Source organism: Poecilia reticulata, chromosome 9 (genome assembly GCF_904066995.2).
Source record: "Poecilia reticulata chromosome 9, P_reticulata-male-v2, whole genome shotgun sequence".
Classification (NCBI taxonomy): domain Eukaryota; kingdom Metazoa; phylum Chordata; class Actinopteri; order Cyprinodontiformes; family Poeciliidae; genus Poecilia; species Poecilia reticulata.
In genome coordinates this window covers 13,349,882-13,368,019 of record NC_088838.1, presented here as the reverse complement: position 1 = coordinate 13,368,019, position 18,138 = coordinate 13,349,882, and the positions used below count along the sequence as shown (strand labels likewise).

General features: G+C 40.2%; 1 protein-coding gene across 1 annotated transcript in view; it reads right to left on the bottom strand.

Annotated features, from left to right (window-relative positions):
• The window catches only part of bmp1a (bone morphogenetic protein 1a), a 39,051-nt gene that overhangs the window by 16,569 nt on the left and 4,344 nt on the right, over positions 1–18,138 (bottom strand). Inside the window, exons 2-6 of the mRNA XM_008419015.3 lie at positions 9,947–10,060; positions 6,263–6,388; positions 5,549–5,666; positions 3,356–3,534; positions 2,956–3,061 (exon numbers count right to left, since the gene is read on the bottom strand). Coding sequence (XP_008417237.1) covers positions 2,956–3,061; positions 3,356–3,534; positions 5,549–5,666; positions 6,263–6,388; positions 9,947–10,060 — 643 coding nt within the window. The remainder of the gene's footprint in view (positions 1–2,955; positions 3,062–3,355; positions 3,535–5,548; positions 5,667–6,262; positions 6,389–9,946; positions 10,061–18,138) is intronic.

Here is an 18,138-nt window from a genome sequence, read left to right as displayed (position 1 = left end):
CGTGTTTACTGAAGAAGCACAGTTTATGCCCTCGACTTTAATTTGAAGTTAAAATATCACAGCTTGTACATGGCAATGCTGCAAGAAGTCGTTGTGCAAAAGGGTGTGTTTATAATTACATTAATGAATCATTGGTTGAGTGAGAACCAACCTCTCTGCAGAGGTCCGGTTTGGCTTCGCCGTCACCCAGCTGGTAAGTTAAAATGTGCGAAAGGCCTTAAAATAAATTAATCTTTTATGGTGGCAGATTAACCTCTTGATGAAAAGCTTTTAGGAAAAACTTAACTTTAATTTGAAACCTTTAGGAAGTGGAGGGTGGAAAAAAATCATGAGTAAGGAACTCGTTTTATTAAAATTATCTATTTAACACTTTATTGAATATTTTGTCCACTCTCTTTTTGGAACTACTAGAGGATTTGGATTTCTATAAGTTTTAAAAATTTGTGGCAGGCAGACAAAGACAGATCAGCAATTTTTCTCTCCCTCTCTGTATGTGTCTGGCAAACCATGTTTGTGCTGATTTCTGTGTTTGTTTTGGGTAATTATTTTTACTGAAAGACCAAATGCTGGACCAGTTCCAGTTTTTCTTGGGCAGAGCCACCAGAAAGGAATTGAGTGCCAAAGGGTTCATGGCGCTAAACACCATAAGAGAGATGCCATTAACAACGGAGATGAAAGACGCCCACAGCATCAGAAATTCTCTACCGTACTTAATAATGGACCTGAGGGACTTTCCAACATATTTATCCATTACTTCTTACAAAACAAACCAGTAGTGTTTATAAGAAGTAAGGAAGTAATTTGGCCGTCTGATTCATCCGTGTTGCAACAGGAAAAAATCTGTACCAGGGACCTGTTGCACCATTGGTCTAGTGGTTGTAATGGAGATTGGGTGAACCAAGGTGCCACTCTTTGCTGTAGTTCTCCAACCAATAATCTTTGTAGATTTGCTTACCTCCCTGACCATCTTTCTGACCATCTGTGGTGGCAGGATAAACACGGCTGTTCCCGTCTGTCACAGCTCTGGTTGTTTCAGTCTTTTAATTATTGCTCTGATTGTATATATGAACAAGTTTAGGAGGGTGGCCTGACGGTTGACACAAAACTTCATTTTTCCTCAGTTGAAGAGTTGCTAAAAGAAGCATATTTATAACACAGGAAAACATGGAGTCATGAGTAGCTAATTCAGCTCTTACACAATCCCATTAATTTAAAAAGGAAAAGTGTAAACTGCAAAAAGTTTATTGTGAAGGAATTGTTAGGAGGGCTAAGGGGGGGAAAAATCATCCAGCCTCTCCCAAAAAACATTTGTTTTTTTTTATCCTCCAAAAAAAAAAGAAAAAAAAATGAATGAGATGATGCTACTTTGAACACTCCTGTGATAAATGACAGCAGGACATCTTGCTGAGTAGTAGGTTTCAACAGAGAGTCAGGAACGAGGTTAACTTGGTAAAATCTAAGATTTCAGTAAAACTCTTCCAGAATCTAGCTGACGTATTACAACCATTTTGTGAAATCATCAATTGTAATCCACTGTACACACATTCAGAACCAGGTGGAAGCAACTTTAGGAATAAACTTCAGTGAACTTCCTCCACTTCTGCAGATGAACGTGTTCAGTTTAATAACTTGCACCCTGTCTGCTTTTAATGCGTTTCCCTTATAACACCTGAGTGTTTCAAAGGTGCCGAAGCGCTTTGCAGCAAACGCAGCTGAAATGAGTTCCTATGCAACCATCCGATTTATCATGAAAGCCTCTTTAAAGAGCTTCCAGGAGCATAAAGAGGTGTTTTATGGGACAGGAGCAGAGCTTTAACAAGAAGCTTCATACCACCATGAAAGAGGTGTAAAGACATGTTGCTATGATGAAACAGAACTTTTTTCCCAAAATTTATTTTTTATAAAATATAGAATTAGAATCATAAAAAAAAAAATAATTTTATCACCCAGCTCTAACTAGTAACGCACTATGTTTGCGGTTTTCAACAAGCCGTAAAGGTGAGAGAGAGCAAGAGAGCATGCTTGAGGAAGAAGATGAAGGTGACCTAAATCCAAAACACACCATCCTCACTGTGAAAACAATGTAGTGGCAGCAACGTGCAGCGAGTTATTTTTTAGAAGCTGCTCAGAGTTGATTTGAAGGTGATGCATCACTTGTTTGTGCCTAAACCCTCACCCTAATCTCAAACTTTTTAAAGTTTGAGATTGGGATGGAGCTTCACGTTCCAGGAGTTGTAATGTGAAAAAGCACAAAAAAAAAGTTCAAGGGTGTGAAAACTTTTGTCAAGCACTGAGGAGTTGAAAACAGGGAAGTGGTAAATGGATCCAGACAAATCCAATTTCTCATTAAATTTCACTTTAACCTATGTGCTTGTAATTCCAGACACATATGTAACTTGAGTTTGTCAAAATACTGAATGAATCACATTAGTGTTCTCCCATAGGAAATGCTGCGTAAGGAAAAAAAGGTCAAAAAACAGATTCAGAAACAGAGTGGGATCCTTGTTTCACATCAAAAATTGTTAACATCCTCTACTTAGATTCAAAGATATTTTTTTTCCCCAACACTCTTGTTTATTACAGGAAGTAAGGCTGAGAAGCAAACACTCAGATCCAAACTGACTTTGAAGAAACAAAGGGGGCTTTTTTGAAAAAGCAGGATTACCTCAAAAAGCGTGTTTTGCTCATGATTTATTACTAGAGAAGAACCAAGAGTTCCATTATTGCCTTTTCCCAAGATTTGGGAATTTTGCCAGATTACTCAGCAGTAGCCTGTGGACACAGAGCTGGTGCGTTACAGATCGAGACAAGTCTTTCAGCGATATGCGCTGAAATGGAAAACAGGGCACTGGGTTAAAAGCGTAGAGCTGAGCGGAGAAACCGCTCAGTCTGACTTTATCTGAGACTAATATTTGTGCTTGAGTCTTAGGGGGATGGACTTCGCCTGGCGCCTACCTGGAGAATGTGTTCCTGGCGTAATGCATGATGCTATCAAAGTCATAGACTTCTCCCAAAGAGTCCACCTCTCCTGGCTCCATCTTCAAGAAGTTATACTCCTGCCCTGAGGGAGAGAGAGAGAGAGAGAAGAAAAAAAAAAGTTATGAAACAGAGTCAGACTGTAAATCAGTAAGTGTGTCAAAGGTGAGATCACTTTTATATGTGCCAAAGCAGATCTAAGAACACATATGTAAACATGTAAAACTCCAGTAAAACTCCAGCAAATCTCTACGCGTTTTTTCTTCTTTTTCTTCTGTTTTGCAACTTAGTTCACTCTCTCTACGTATGGAAAAATAGGAGATGGGGATTTTGTGAGAGACTGTGGGAACATTCCTAGGCGAGGTCCGTGCTCCTCTACCTGGCTGGATGTTGTCCCTGATGATGCTGACGTGTTCGTCTCTATCAGGCCGCGTGTGTTCGTGCCAGAAGCCGATGACGTGTCCCAGCTCGTGCACCACAATGCCAAATTTGTCACAGTTTTTACCAATGGATATGGCCTGGGGGCCTCCTCCTCGGCGACCCACGTAGGAGCAGCATCTATGAATCATCACATACACACACAAGCCAAGACAAACATTAAAATACCAGAACTCTATGCTTCAGGGATAAAATAATTATTAACGAGTTGAATGGATACCAGGAGAAACAAAAGGATTGTGTCTCTAACAGCTCAGGCGTTTGTTACTTCTGTTCATCACTGTGCAAATGGATGAACGTGTACATACTTTCTTTCCAAGCAGGTATGGGAAAATAAGAAACCGTCACTGTAAAACGCCTTGAAGCAAATGCACATCAGTTTCATGTTTCGACTCCTCTGGGAAAGCTGTTTATGACATTTCCGAGTGAGCTTTTCTTAATGTCGTACCATTGTTCCTGAGGCCCATTTCATTTCTGAGGTCCGACACTGATGTTGGACAAGATCGCCAGTTTCCAATCCAATTCATCCCAAAGGTATTCTATGGAGGTCAAGGCTCAGTCAAGTTCCTCCATACCGAACCCATTCTTCTATTACTTTATGGACCTTGCAATCATGTTGGAGCAGGAAGAGGTCAACCTCAAATTGTTCCCACAAAGTCAGGTGCATAAAATTTATCAAAATGTGCCACTGCATCCAGTGCTCTGTGTTGCATTAGCCAATATAAGGCTCAGATGCAGCTGCTCTCATTATATGAAGCTCTCTATGAAGATGGTTCTGGGGCTAATCTTAAAACCAATAGAAGTTCTGCTGTCTGCAGCTTTAAAGTCACCAGAAAGTTGCTGTCCGCAGGCATCCGCAAGCCCTGTGATTTTACAGGACTTTCCACTTCATGGTTGAGTTGCTGTCTTACATTTTGCTACAATACCACTAATAGTTGACTGTGGAATATTTAGTAGAGAGGAAATTTCAATTCTGGATCCAAAAGGTCCAGAAAGTCTGAAGAATTACTGCTCAGGCCCAATTTAGAAGATTACCAGGCAGTCTGGGTGCTTAGAAGCAAAGTATGAAGAAATGAAGGATAACACAAGACATTTACTCTGTAATGACTCCAATGAAAGTTGATTAGGAACAGCTCAACAACCTCCAGGTAAGGTGACCCATCGTGCATGCACACAGGTGCGACACTCATTCATCTGCCTGAGAAATAAAAAAAATAAAAATTGAGCGTGGCACCAGAACCTGGCTGCCTGCGGCTCTCCACCTCACCGTGACATGAAAGGTTCACTGTGGGAGTCTGCAGGACAGGCACACATATCGTGGCTCAGAGGGCCAGACAGCCGCTCTCTAATTACTGCAAGCCAGCCCGGGCTCTCTTGAGACACGCCTTGAACTTTGCACAGGACAGATGGGGGCCTGCTGAATATGCAGCAGAGTCGAGCTTTCCCACTGCTAACCGCCGCTGCCTGCGGATAATGTCATCCTTGTTGCTTGAAAGGCCAGCTAACAGGCTAAAAATGGCAACTCGCAGTCAGCTGGTGAAGTTCAGTTTCAGGAGCTGCATCTGCTCTTATTTGGACTGTTGATGTTGAATGATAAAAATCAGTCCAAAGAGGCGAATGGCGTAATGGCTTGTGGGTTGAGGTTGCCCAAGGCCTCTTTTGCTAAAAATATGGTATGTTTTAAAAGATTTAATGAGAAAATAATCATCAGGAAACCAAAAAAAAAAGAAAAAACCCTTGCGTGTCTAAACAGATCGACAGCAGTCGCATAGCAACAACACAATGAGCACCTCCCCTGAGAAAAGAAAAAACGCTGACAGGACATGTCCTCCTTCTGCTCCGTCCTGTACGCCATGAATGACACAGAGACACTCAGCAAGTCCTGAAGTTCATTGAAGAGGCACCGGAAATTCCTGCTCACTGAAAGGACTGTCACTTTCAGAGCTGTCAGTGGGCTAAACAGCACCTCCCCGACTGCAGAGAGACTGCAGACAGAGGGAAGCGACGAGGCTGCTGAGCAGGAGACAAGGAGGAGTACTCGCCCGCAAAAATAATTAGCTGTGCATACCGAATGCTTGTAGCATGAGCATTGTTAAGTTCCTACATGAGCAAGCTGAAAACCCCACTGACTCACCCGCATGGACGGTAAGTGAAGACAATATAGCTCTCCTCCTGGGTCCTCTCTATAAAGGTCACGCAGGTGTGCTTCTCCCAGTGCCGCATGGCTTGGCGGAAAATAGCTCGCTGGCTGCCTGAAAAGGACCACAGAGGGGGTGAGAAAGCACAGCTGAACGAACAAAGACTGTTTCCAACTAGGAAATTGTTGACCAATATCGGTAAGCACTCTTCAGTGTGGATGCCGCTACTCACTGAAGACTCAAAAGTATCTACCTTTTAGCATCAATGAGATGTTTAAGTGAAGTCAGAAGACGCTCAAAGGCTTTAAGAAACCAGAGGGAGAGAGCAAGACTTTCAGTCGATAACAGGAAGGTTAAAAAAAGAGTGCTCTGTCTAATCACTTTATGTTTCAACCTCTGTTGAAATGTTTAGTCTTTTTAAAATACACACTCAGATTGTGTTCTTTTTGTTCTCCTAGCAGCACTAACCATACTAAACACTTCAATATTAGAACTTTTTTTTATAAATTCTTAAACAGAAATACGAATTTGACAATATCTTTATGAGCAGGTCAAAGCCTTTAACATAAGCCACACATTTCTCCTTTTTGTTTACAATAGCTACTGATAAATCATATGGCAAAAAATAAATAAATAAATAACTGAAACATGATTTAATTTACCTCTTAAGCATTACAAATGATCACTATAAGTCAGTTGTTGTTGCCTACCACTGAAGTTGCCACTGATGACATAGGGGATGACCCCCTCAGGCCAAACGCGCTCAGGTCTGGAGGTGGCAGCCCTTTTCCTGCGCTGTGCAGCCTCTCTGTTTGGATCACTGCTACTGACTGAATCTGTGGATTTAAACAAAACAAGACAACAAAACAATCCTTCGATTAATTGAACCAGCAAAAACTAACCAACACTTTCCATAGAGACAATAGTGAAAGTTTATTGAGCATTTATTCAAAGAGACTCTTTGAATCCTTGACGCTTTCAAGCTGCGTAATTAGTTTTCATTTTAAATTCTGACTTTTCCTTAATTAAAGAGGCATGTTCTTCAAACAGCACTGTTCCTCCCTTCGCACGCACCCTTCTTTATGTTAATATGAGAGAAGGCAAATTAATTTCACTATTTTAATGTCACTCAACCAGAGACGAACGTTACCATGGAGACCGAGCCCCAACCTAAAAATGAAGATTAACAAAAGAAACATTTCTTTTCTGATTCGATCTGTGTATAAGGTCTATCCAGAAAATATTCACAGCGCTTCACATTTTCCAAATTTTGTTATGTTGCAGCCTTAAACCAAATTGTGTAAAATACCTCATTATGACAATGTGGACATTTTTTATTGCATCTTTTGCAAATTTAATAAAAACAGAAAAGCAAAAAAAAAAAAAAAAAAATCTAATTTACATAAGTATTCACAGCGTTATACTTTGATCCAACTTTGGCAGCAATTTCAGCCTCAAGTTTTTTTTAATAGCATCCACTAAGGTTAGCATACCTAGCTTGAGGCAGTTTCACCTTTTCTTCTCCGGCATCATGAGGATGGATGGGAAACTCAATTGCATAACTAAGCTTAAAGTAATAATTTATTATTGACTACATGTTTCGTCTGATTGGAAGTAATGTTAATGTTCTGATGTGACCCACTTCACTTGAGTCTCAGGGAAACTGTGCTAAAGATTAGGGTAATGGAAAAGAGGCCTCCCAATCTCAAAACTAACATTTTCAAAACATCACCAAAAAATTTTTTTTAAATTGTCCTGCAATTGTGAAAAATAAAAAATAATCAACTTACACAATCTTTCAAGGTGATTTTTTTATGTATATAAAAATGCAAAACAAACAACAAGACACTTTCTTTTTCAAAGTAATGTTTCTTTTGCATTGTTGTATAGAGCATCAAGTGCAGAGATTTATTTTCAGAAACAAACTTCTTGGTTGAATTAAAATAAGCCAGGGATATGATGGAATAGATTAGGTCCAAGCACATTAATGGCACTGGCCTAGTCAAATTCCAGACCTAAGAGCTAACAGGTCTGCAAAGAAAAAGGGAACAATTTCCAGTTTGTGAATGACCTAATCTAGTAGAGACATACTCCAAAATATTTTATTGTAGCAGAAACCAATACCTTATATTTATTAGAAAGAAAAATTTAAAAAACCTTGAGTCATTTCTGTTACATTTCACAATTACGCATTATTTTGTGTTTGTCATAAAATCCCAGCGTAATGGATTGAAGAGAATGTGTGATTATGTTTGTTTTTTTAGTCCTAAAAAATCTTTTAAAAATTGACTCTGAATAACCTCATGAGAAAACAACACATTGTTGAAACAGAAGAAATAATAAAAAAAATGCAGTATTCTGTGTAGGAGGGGAAACTGATGGGAGTCTGATGAGCAAGACTGAAAAACTGCTGAGAAAGCCAATTACAGTATTTCTTCCCATCCTAGAGTTGTTGATAAAAAGGGATCATTTTAACGAGACAAACGCCCCTTTGTCTCTTTTTTTTTCTCATCCACCACAAAATCAAAACTGTCACTGTTGACTTAAATCTTCACAAAGGGCTGGGTCATCCCTTATGAGATTGTTCATTTGTAGCAGCAGCTTTAGAAGCACTATGAAACTCCTGATTTCCTTTCAATTTGATTTGTCCTTTATACAATCTGTAAAGGACAAATCTATTCTGCTGCAGCTCAGTCTGCAGAAATCCATGCTGGCCGCCTGGTGAGAACAATTAGCACGTTCACTTGTGCACACGTTGTGGAAAAATGTTAACAGGCAAATCATCTCAGTTCACTGATAAAACATGCAGAGACAAAGCATGGACAAAAACCAATTGTAATAGCCGTTTTTTTATTATTGTTATTAATACTATTATTATATGCAACTGATGAAGCGTGAAATCTATTTCGTACATATCATGTCCTTTATGCATTTAGTGTCAAAAACACAGGAAATTGTTCTCCAAATTTCACTTACTGTCTTAAATCAGGCTGCTTGAACTTGTTTACATCCTGCTACATTACATCCACATACATTTTAAAATGTCAACACATGGTGGGCTTTCTTAGTCTGTCAATTATACAGAAAATTAGGGCCACTAGAAAAAAAAAAAGTTTTCTGACTTTTTTTTTCCTCAGAATTTTGATTTTTGATATCAGAAAACTCCGAGACTATAACCATCATTCTGAGTTTAAAGTGGCTCCAATTCCCTTCTGTACAGTTTAGATGGACAACCCTGGATTTTATTTAAACTCAAATGCACATCACACTTCCTGCATTAATAAGTAACCTGAACACAGTGATGCAGTAGTGTATGTTGGTCTGTTGCATGACATTCCACTTTAAAATACGGAGACGTTCTAGGGGCATTAGTACTGTAGACAGTAAAATGACTAATGCTAACAGCAAGCCACGAAACATTACTGTTACGAAATGCTGCTCCCACATTTTGATGTATTTTAATGGAAAACTGCAGCTGATAGATGCTCATTCTGAAAATTAGAGTAGCTTTTCACTACATAAAAATGAAATGTGCTGTGACTAACCAGCTCTCTTGCGTACGGACAGTCTGTCTCTGCTCCAGTTCTGTGACTGAGGGATTCCCGTTCACGCCACAAATCAACCCTCAAGGTAATATTTTAAGATGTTGCAATATATTCTTAATCTTTCAACGAGTCCCTCTCGCTCTACATGCCTTTTAGCAAAATCAAAAGAACAACAAACTAGCCCTGTTCAAACACAGACGCCGACTTGGACACACTTGTTGGTTCCTGTTCGCCTGGATCGTACAGAGCAGCAAAGCCTCTGGTCTGCTTTGACTCACAGCTGTTATTTTTTATTCAGCTCCACAAAGCCCTGCAATTACTCTTAAACTTCATCTTAGAGGTGTAGCAATGTGTGCCGATAACCCGTCTTTAGGCACATTTAAAGAGGGCTTAAAACACACACAGTCGTGTTTTCATCACTTGTGGGGACTTCACATTGACTTCCATTAATTTCTACAGCCTAACCCTTACCATAATCCTATCCTTAACCATCACCCTAAACCTAACCATCACAGACCTAACCACCAACCCAAAAACAACAATTTCCATCATGGGGACCAAGAGAATGTCCCCACCAGGAGCAATGATCCACATAACCCCACATTGTAGACAGAAATAGGTTCCCATAAGGATATAAAAACCTGGCACACACACACACATAGCTGCAGGGTGGAGAGGATCTGAGTGGCTTGACAGATGCAGCAGGATGTCCTCAGACAACACAATGCCACAGGCAGAAACCAGCAGTGTAGCAATTATGGTTATTTCACACAATTTGATTTAGAGCAATGATCCCAAACATTGTTGCCATTTTGTCTCTTTAGTCCAGTGGGTTCTTACTGTCATTACCTGCATCTGTGTGATTTATGGTCTGGACGGTTCTCTGAGCCAAATCGATGATTCGGTCCACCTTAAAAGATTTCAAGTCCTCTTCATCCAAAGCAATGTCTCCCAGAAAGGCAGCTGAAACAGACAAACAGAATCGGGGTTAAAACAGAGCGAGGCATCACTCAGTCACTTCAGATCGAGCAGGCTGCACGCAGTCAAGGCACACAGATGCGAATATACACTTTTCTTTATTTGACTCAGTTCTGTTTACGCTTTCCTTGCAGAGAAATAAAATTAGAGCTGTGGGTCAGCAGTGTGTTGCTTTGGTTTCCAGGGCAGCCGTATCTCGGTTCAGCTACAGGAAGAAAAGAGAGCAACATTTTACACGCCATGTGAATTGCATTGCTTTCTGCAACACTGGTGCTGAAACTCAGCTTAGATGTTAACCAGCAAACAATTAACATTATATCTTCAAACACCTTAGCTTGGTGAAGAAGAAGCATCAGAATCAGGTACAGTCAGACATTTTGGACATACCTAAATGTTTCAGATGATCAAGCAAATATTAAAAATCAGACGGAGACAACCTGAGTAAACCCAAAAGCAAATAGCAACCAATTTTACATTTCAGGAAAAAAAAATCTAATGAAAGCAATCTCTCTGTGTGTGAGAAAGTAATCTCCCCCTACTGGTTGTGACACCCTTGTAGTGTGTTTGAGAGATCTAGATAAGATACCTTTTGGTCTACTCTTTGCAGAATTGTTTACATTAAGCCACATTAGAATGTTTTTGAGCGCAAACAAGTTGTTTAAGTGATGATGCAGCACTTCTGTTGGATTTAAATCCAGACTTTGACTAGGCCAATATAAAACCTTTATTTTGAGGTGTTTTTTGTTCTGTTAATGAGCCATCCAGAGATGGATGGCTTCGGAGCCATGACGGTCCTTCGATCGTCATCCTGCTGAATAAGCATACTTGAGCTTAAGGTGACAAACTAATGGCTGGACTTTTTCATGGTTTCTGAGGCAAGCGAGGCCTGGACGGTTTCAGATGAGGTTCTGGGTTCTTCCTAAATAAACAGTCATTGTGTTCTTGGGGTAATTTTGGTCAGTCGACACCCCTAGGAAGGTTCTCCACTGTTCTACGGCTTCTTGATAATAGTTTTCAGGAGTCAAAAAGCTACAGAAAAGGCTTGGTGACGTTTAGCAGACCGACACATGCTGATGTATTTGTTCCTTATAGTTCTTGAATTTCTTTAAAACAAATTTTTCTTGAAATTCCACAAGAAGTGTGTTCTTTTGTCCTAGTTCATGCTTCAAGGATAAGTGACTTGATGATTCAACAGATTTGAGTTAATGATTTAATGATCAGATTTGATTTACAGTGCTAGCGAAACTGCACAGTAAAGTGGTTCATTACAGTAAGATCAAGATTTAACAAAAGGAGGTTTGATTATCTGAAGAGAAACAACCCCAAGAAAATCTGTAAGTGGGGAAATAAATTTTCTCGGCACTATGTGAAACAATGACATGCTGACATTGCCTCCTTGGAAGGATATGGGGCACCTTGAACGAGTAGCAGCTCTTTAATTAGGCCAAGGAGGTGGAAAATAACCAAACAGTCCCACTTTATGAGGAATGTGAGCTATTAGATTTCCTACTAAGCGCTCCTTTGCTGAAGCCTTCGCCACAGAGACGGGGTGCTCAAGTTTACAGGCTTTTAACAGCAGCGTGTTTTCAGGATTTATGGCTCAGTTTGTATGCAGGAGTTTGGTTTGAGAAGGTGGGGGAGTTTTCTCTAGGAACGTGGAAAGGGGAGGAAGGGCGAGGGCAGACGATTCATTTCTGAAAAGTAGAGGACATCTAGTAGAGAAGAAATTAGTGGAAAGAGACACATCCCCTCTGCCCACAGCACGGTTCTGAATAGGAAAGGCAGATGTGCAGCAAAGTGGAAAATGACAGGTCTCTGCATGCCTGTTTGGTCAGTCAGTTTGGTGGAAAGCCAGAAAAACCCAGGGGTGCAATTAAATTTGGGTTAATGAGGTGCTCTTTGGTAGTTGTCCTAATCATAATGTCGCCCTTGCACAAGCTTTCTCCACTGCCAAACACACACATGTGGACAATTTATTGTATTTGGTTAAGTTTTAGTAGAGATACTTCAATGAAGTTTTATTTAATATCCTACTTCGTAGTTTAGATGCTATACCTCTTCTAAGTAGAGGAGTCCTGAATCAAACTGAAAATGAATCAATTACAGAATCATCCCCATTTAAATATCAGAGAATTTGTCCCCAACCTTTTCTTTTATTTTACATTAGAATACAGTTGGTTGTGGGATTTACTGACTGAAAATTGTAGGAGTTTTGATATACTTAATGAACAGACGGAAACTAAAATAAAAATCCAGACCTACCGCTCATCAATCAACCAATTTTAGGAAAATTGGAAAATTCCAAACCCCGGCTGATTGATTAATGCCTTAGAATCCATGCATTTGCAAACCAAATTGTGCTCGACTATCTGCACATGGAGACACAGATGGTCCACGTCGAGAGAGGAAGAATGAAATGGAGAGAAAAATCTGGCTGAAGTCCCTTTAAACCGAAGAAGTGTGATGAAAACTTTCTGGAATCAACTTTGTTCAATGCAAACAACTTCCAGCCACCCTGCAAGCTACAGAGGACGTAGCACATAACGAAAGGATAAGAGGTTAATGACAGCAATAAGAAAAGGCGCAAGAGGGGGCATGTATGGAGGACGGGTCTGAATTCCAGAGGTAAAGTGGTTCAAAGAACAGTAAATGACCAAATCTGAGACACAAACCTGACTGCAGGCAGCCAGCGCTCATAGAGCAATCTTCAAAAAAAAAAAAAAAAAAAATCACATGGAGAAGCGACCAGATGTTATTCTACAAAGGATGGATGGGGTCCCTGCAGAATAAAATTTTCTTTTTTATCTTAAAGTCCTTTGATTCCAAGAAAAGCTGAAATGAACAGAGTACCGGAGCTGCACGTGTAGAGAAGAAATCTCTGAAATGTTGAACAGTATTCAATGAAGTGATTAAATAAGGAACCATATGTGTTCCCCTACTCCCCCCAAGAGATTGTGTTATCACACATTATTCAATAGATTAATTATTCAATAGCATTTATATCTAAGTATTTGCTACCAGCTTTGCACACTCAGAGCCAGAACTATTTGTCATTTCTTTGGGAAAGCTCAGTCAGACTGGAAGGAGAGCATCTGTGAACAGCAATCTTCAAGTCTTGCAACAGATTCCCAGTTGGATTTAGGTCTGGACTTTGACTGAGCCACTCAGCTTTTCTCACAGAACTTCAGCTTCATCCATCTTCCCATCAACAATTACCAACTTTTCTGTCTCAGCTGAAGAAAAACATCCCCACAGATTGATGCTGCCACCACCACCATGTGTCACTCTACTGAAGGCGTGTTTGGTGTGTTTGCTTCTGCCGCATGTAGCATTTTGAGTGAAGCCTAACAAGTTTACGTTTGACCTCGTCTGAACTGACCATGTTAGCTCTGTCGCCTACTTGGCTCAGTCCAGTCTGCTTTTAAAAAAATTGGATGATATATTTATTACGAGTAGCCTATGTGTGACATTGAAGCCAATTGGTGAATTTTCCATCTCTCATCACCCTGGCACTCTGATGTCCAAAACAAAAATAAAAACAATCAGATGCTGCTTAGAAAATGTAAAAGTACATCTTTAATGTAGTTATGATGACATCTCTGGCTTCTAGGTCGTCATATTTTAATTTTCAAAAGAACTGAAGTTATTCAGAATTGTATTACAAATATGAGATGCAGGATGAGAAAACTTAGCTCGACTAAAAGCACTTTAAAATCTCCTACTGGCTCGTGGCAAACATCAAACGAGACTTTAGATTTTAACTTTCAGCAGCTCCTCAACAGCAACCTTAGCACCATTGGCTCTTTATTTGATTAATGCACTACTTCCCCTTCACAATTATGTGGCCCTTTGTGTTGGTTTAACACATGAACCCCTCCCCCCCATATAAAATACAGTAATATAACAGAATGAGATGTGAAATTGAAGGGATATATATATAAAAGGGACATATATAGAATACTTTTGCAAGCTCTGTCCAAATAAAGCACAAGCGTTCTCCGTAAGGTGAATGGTTCTACCAGTGATGAAGAGACTGAAATGAGTGCAAACTTAAACAGTAAAGAGTGATAATGTACAGCCCGGTTAACACCGAGGGCCCATTTCCCCCCGGGTGCAGTGGTCGTCGTAGAGACAGCGCTGCAGGTCTACGGAAAAAAAAAAAACTCACAGGGATTATGAATTAATCCCCTTGTCTCCTGGCTTTAATTATCCACAGACACACGGTTTCAGGAATCTTTTTGTTCTCGGTGCAGTGCTGGGATTGAGGCCAGGCTGTGGAGAAATGCGATAAACTAGATACAGGGGCCGTGTAATAACGTGAAGCGCAAACACAATGACACTGCTGTGTCGCACCGTAGATTATAGCCAAGCTAATGTGGCAGATGGCAAGTGATCACAGGAGAGTGCAGAGCTGGATCCCTTTCCAAACATTATTCATCACGTAGATGTCACCAGCTGCGGGTATGAAAATGATAATATGTGTACACTGTAATTAGAAAAACAGCAGAAGGGTGGAAGTTCTTCTTTAGAGAAGGGAATTTAGATTACGCAAAACCAAAGTCCACCAGTGTTTTTATTTATTTTATTTTTGTTCATCTAAACCACCATAATCCCGCTCATCTCTGTCGGCTTCACCACAGCCAGAAGGATTACCCATCAGAACTCAATCATATTAATCCCATTGATTTGTGTAACGCCCTTTCCTTGACCTCCGGGCCGTCAGACGCTCCAGGACCGTTCCCATAAATCTCTATCAGGGGAATCACGCACTGGGACATCTGCTGCGGAAACCTGCACCAACATCAATACTAAGCTGCTATAGACACTAAATATCGGCCTATATTTGGAAGAGCAGCTCCATTGGGAGGCAGAGCTTATGGGGCCCCGGGGTGGGGAGGACAGTTGGACGGCCTTTTCCCAGAACCGACGGAAACCCTAAATGCATCACAATGCAATGGCGCCGCCTTTCACGGCTCATGTTTGGAAACAAACGCAGCGATTTGAATTCCTACAGAGGCCGACATCGTATTGCGTTTGGGTGATTACCATGTGATGACAGGGTGAGTATCACTCATTTGGTCTTAAGAGGTTCACCAGGAGGTCTTTGTTTGCCATTTACCTGAAGATTTTGTGAACTTTTCACGCAACAAAACTTGCAAAGCATAACTTTCTCGAGTCAAACTTTCTCAGAAGCAACGCAACTCTAACTTGGATATGATGAATTGTTTCATGCAGGGCTGCTGTCGTGTTAAGCCGGTACCTCTCTCCTCTGTAAAAACAACACCAGCTGTTATTTCTGCAAAGAATGCTTACCTTGACAATTCCTAACACCACAATTTGAGCTCGAGGCAGGAGAGCAAAACAAAAAAAAAAAAAGAAAGAAAATCTGTGTAACCACACAGCTCATTTTTAAAAGGTAGCTGTGGTATAATTAGAAGAGAATGGCTCCAGCAAAGTCACAGACATCAGCTGGAGAGTGAAGTAATTATTCTCTAATAAAGCCCAACGCCTCAGCAACCACAGCTGGAGCTACTGTCACCACACGGCAGCTTCCATCTGACAAAATAAAGAGCGGCTTCAGTTAAAAGGGCGCACAGCAAGAGACTGCCTCACCTTTAACACTTCACACTCCATCAAGCCCATTAGCAGATTGGATTCCCCAGCTCATTGTCACCGCCGCTGCCGATTACTGATACACTCCGCTGCCGGTCGAACTCCCTCCAACGATTCATCAGCCTGCCAATCATTTGTCGCACACTATCTGAGGTCGTCTGCAGGGATGAATAATTCAGCATGACCTTTTTAGAGATTTTCCCCTAAACCTGGTTTCGCAATTACGGGTTATGAAGCTAACAAGTGCATATTTGCAAAGCATTAAGAGAGAAGAGAGCAAATCTAAAGTAAATTTTTAATCTGGTCTATGAATCAAGCAGTGCACTGAACGGGCATCCTCAAAGCCCTTCAATTAGCACACCCAAAACTGTTGTTGCTACTTCAGCTCCACACCCAGACTTGGTATTAGCGTTATGCAAGATTACTTATTGCTTAGCTCTGACGACAAACATATTGTTCTAACTAATGCACTGAGACCATGCCAATGGATCAGCTCCCTAATCACCCGAACCCTGCAGAGAGGGAAGAGGCAGGGGTCCTGTCATGTAAAGAAAACAACAACAAAAAACTCAACACTCAGCTTGGGCTCAGCTACAGAGGCTGCATTCCACAATAAAAGAAAAGCATCTGCTTAAGTGTTGCTTAAAGGCCCAATCCTGCAGCAGTCCAGCAGAACAGAGACCCATCACCCTGCCAGAGCGTGACAGGATGGAAGAAGCTGGATAACAAGCAACATCTGTCTCCAGCTGCCATTTTTTTCCCCAAAGATCTAAATAAGGACATAAGACATAAAGCTATTGGGGAACAGAATGTGGGGTATGTGGACATCGCCAACTCGTCCATCTCTGGACGCGCAAGATAGACGATCATCTCTATCAGAAAATATTGTAACGTTTTTCACTGAGCACCAGTTTTAATGTTTTGATTGTTTTAATTGTCACATACTTTTCAAAGCATAACATTTCAGTTTAAGTAAGTAAGATTGTTTTTCTTTCTTGTCCTGACACTGGTGATGCTTCATCATGATACCACCAGAGGTCTGCAGCAACTTTTGGATGAATCCCCGCTCCAGCACACCTGAGTGGAATGAACATTTAATGAGCAGGTCTTTACAAAACTTGCTGACATGTCATGAAGCTAATTCTGTCTTTTGACTCATACCCCATATTAGGCCATTAAAAGCTCCAACCTATTCATAAACTCCCTTTAACCTTAATCTGAAAGGTATTCTGCTTTTCTCAGCAATATGCGTTTGTGAATTTGGATGACTTTCTGTCTGAGTTTTTTATTTATTTATTGTTTACTTTTTTGCTTGTTTTTTTAAGAGATGCACGAAGATATTAGCCATGTATCGAAATTGAACAATTTTACGCTTGACTAGACCTGATCTGTGATTGGCCAACACAGAGGCCCATACTTTCTCTGGTAATTGTGCAAAATGCTAATGTAAGTTTCTATAGACAGTCGAAGTTATTAAAGGTGTGGGTAGTGAATAATTAATAACTAATTACACTGGAATAGTTGCTTAAGGCTCTTCCATTTTCCCAATAAATCAATTTAACAATTTCTTGCAATCTAGGGTTGCAAGAAAAGCAACCCTAGATCAGAGCTTTTCTCGTCTCAAATGTTAGCTTGGACCCAGCTGTTTCTTATTTTGAAATGATCCTGTAGAAAACATTTCAAGTTGAGCAAAAAAGCTATAACTTGTCAAACAAAAAGAGCAAAGAATGTATTTGAAAATGCTTTTCAGATGGCTTTAATTTGAACAGATACCTTTGTCCCACAACCTGCAGGATTTTGCTTTGTTTGCAGATTTCCAGGAATGGAGAGAGACACAGCTCTATAACTTTGGCTAGTTTTTGAAAATATTTTATCTTACTATAGAAATTTGAGCTTTATAATAGATTAAATCGCAGCCGTGACTGCAATACACCAAAGGCTGCTTGGATGGAATACTGGATAGGCGAATACATTTCAAGTGCCATGCATTCAAGCTCTGCATGTTAACAATACATTTGAACAATTGGATGGACCCTGAGTGCCCTTCATACCAAATCCTCGGGTCTATTTTAATATCTGTGATGATTAAGCTCATGTTACTGTGATGCAGGAGCAAAGAAAAGTCAGGAAAATGCAGGTTAATTGTAACTTTTAACACTGGCAGGTAGCTTTTTATCTGAAAGCAAAAAAATATATATATTTTATTGTAATTTAGTGTTCTTCGTGAGAAAGTGGAATCGGCAAAAACTGCTACTGCCAGGTGAGAGATTAAAATTTATATTTTTAAATAAATGATTTGTAATTGGTCAACACCACACCACTAACCCTGCATCTTCATTCTTTTTAATTTTTTCAAATTTATTGGGACTCAAAAAAGGAAAGTAACCACTTAGCCATATTTTAAGCCCAAAGTAGGAACCTAGGGTCTGTGTGTGTGCAGTTCCCCTGTA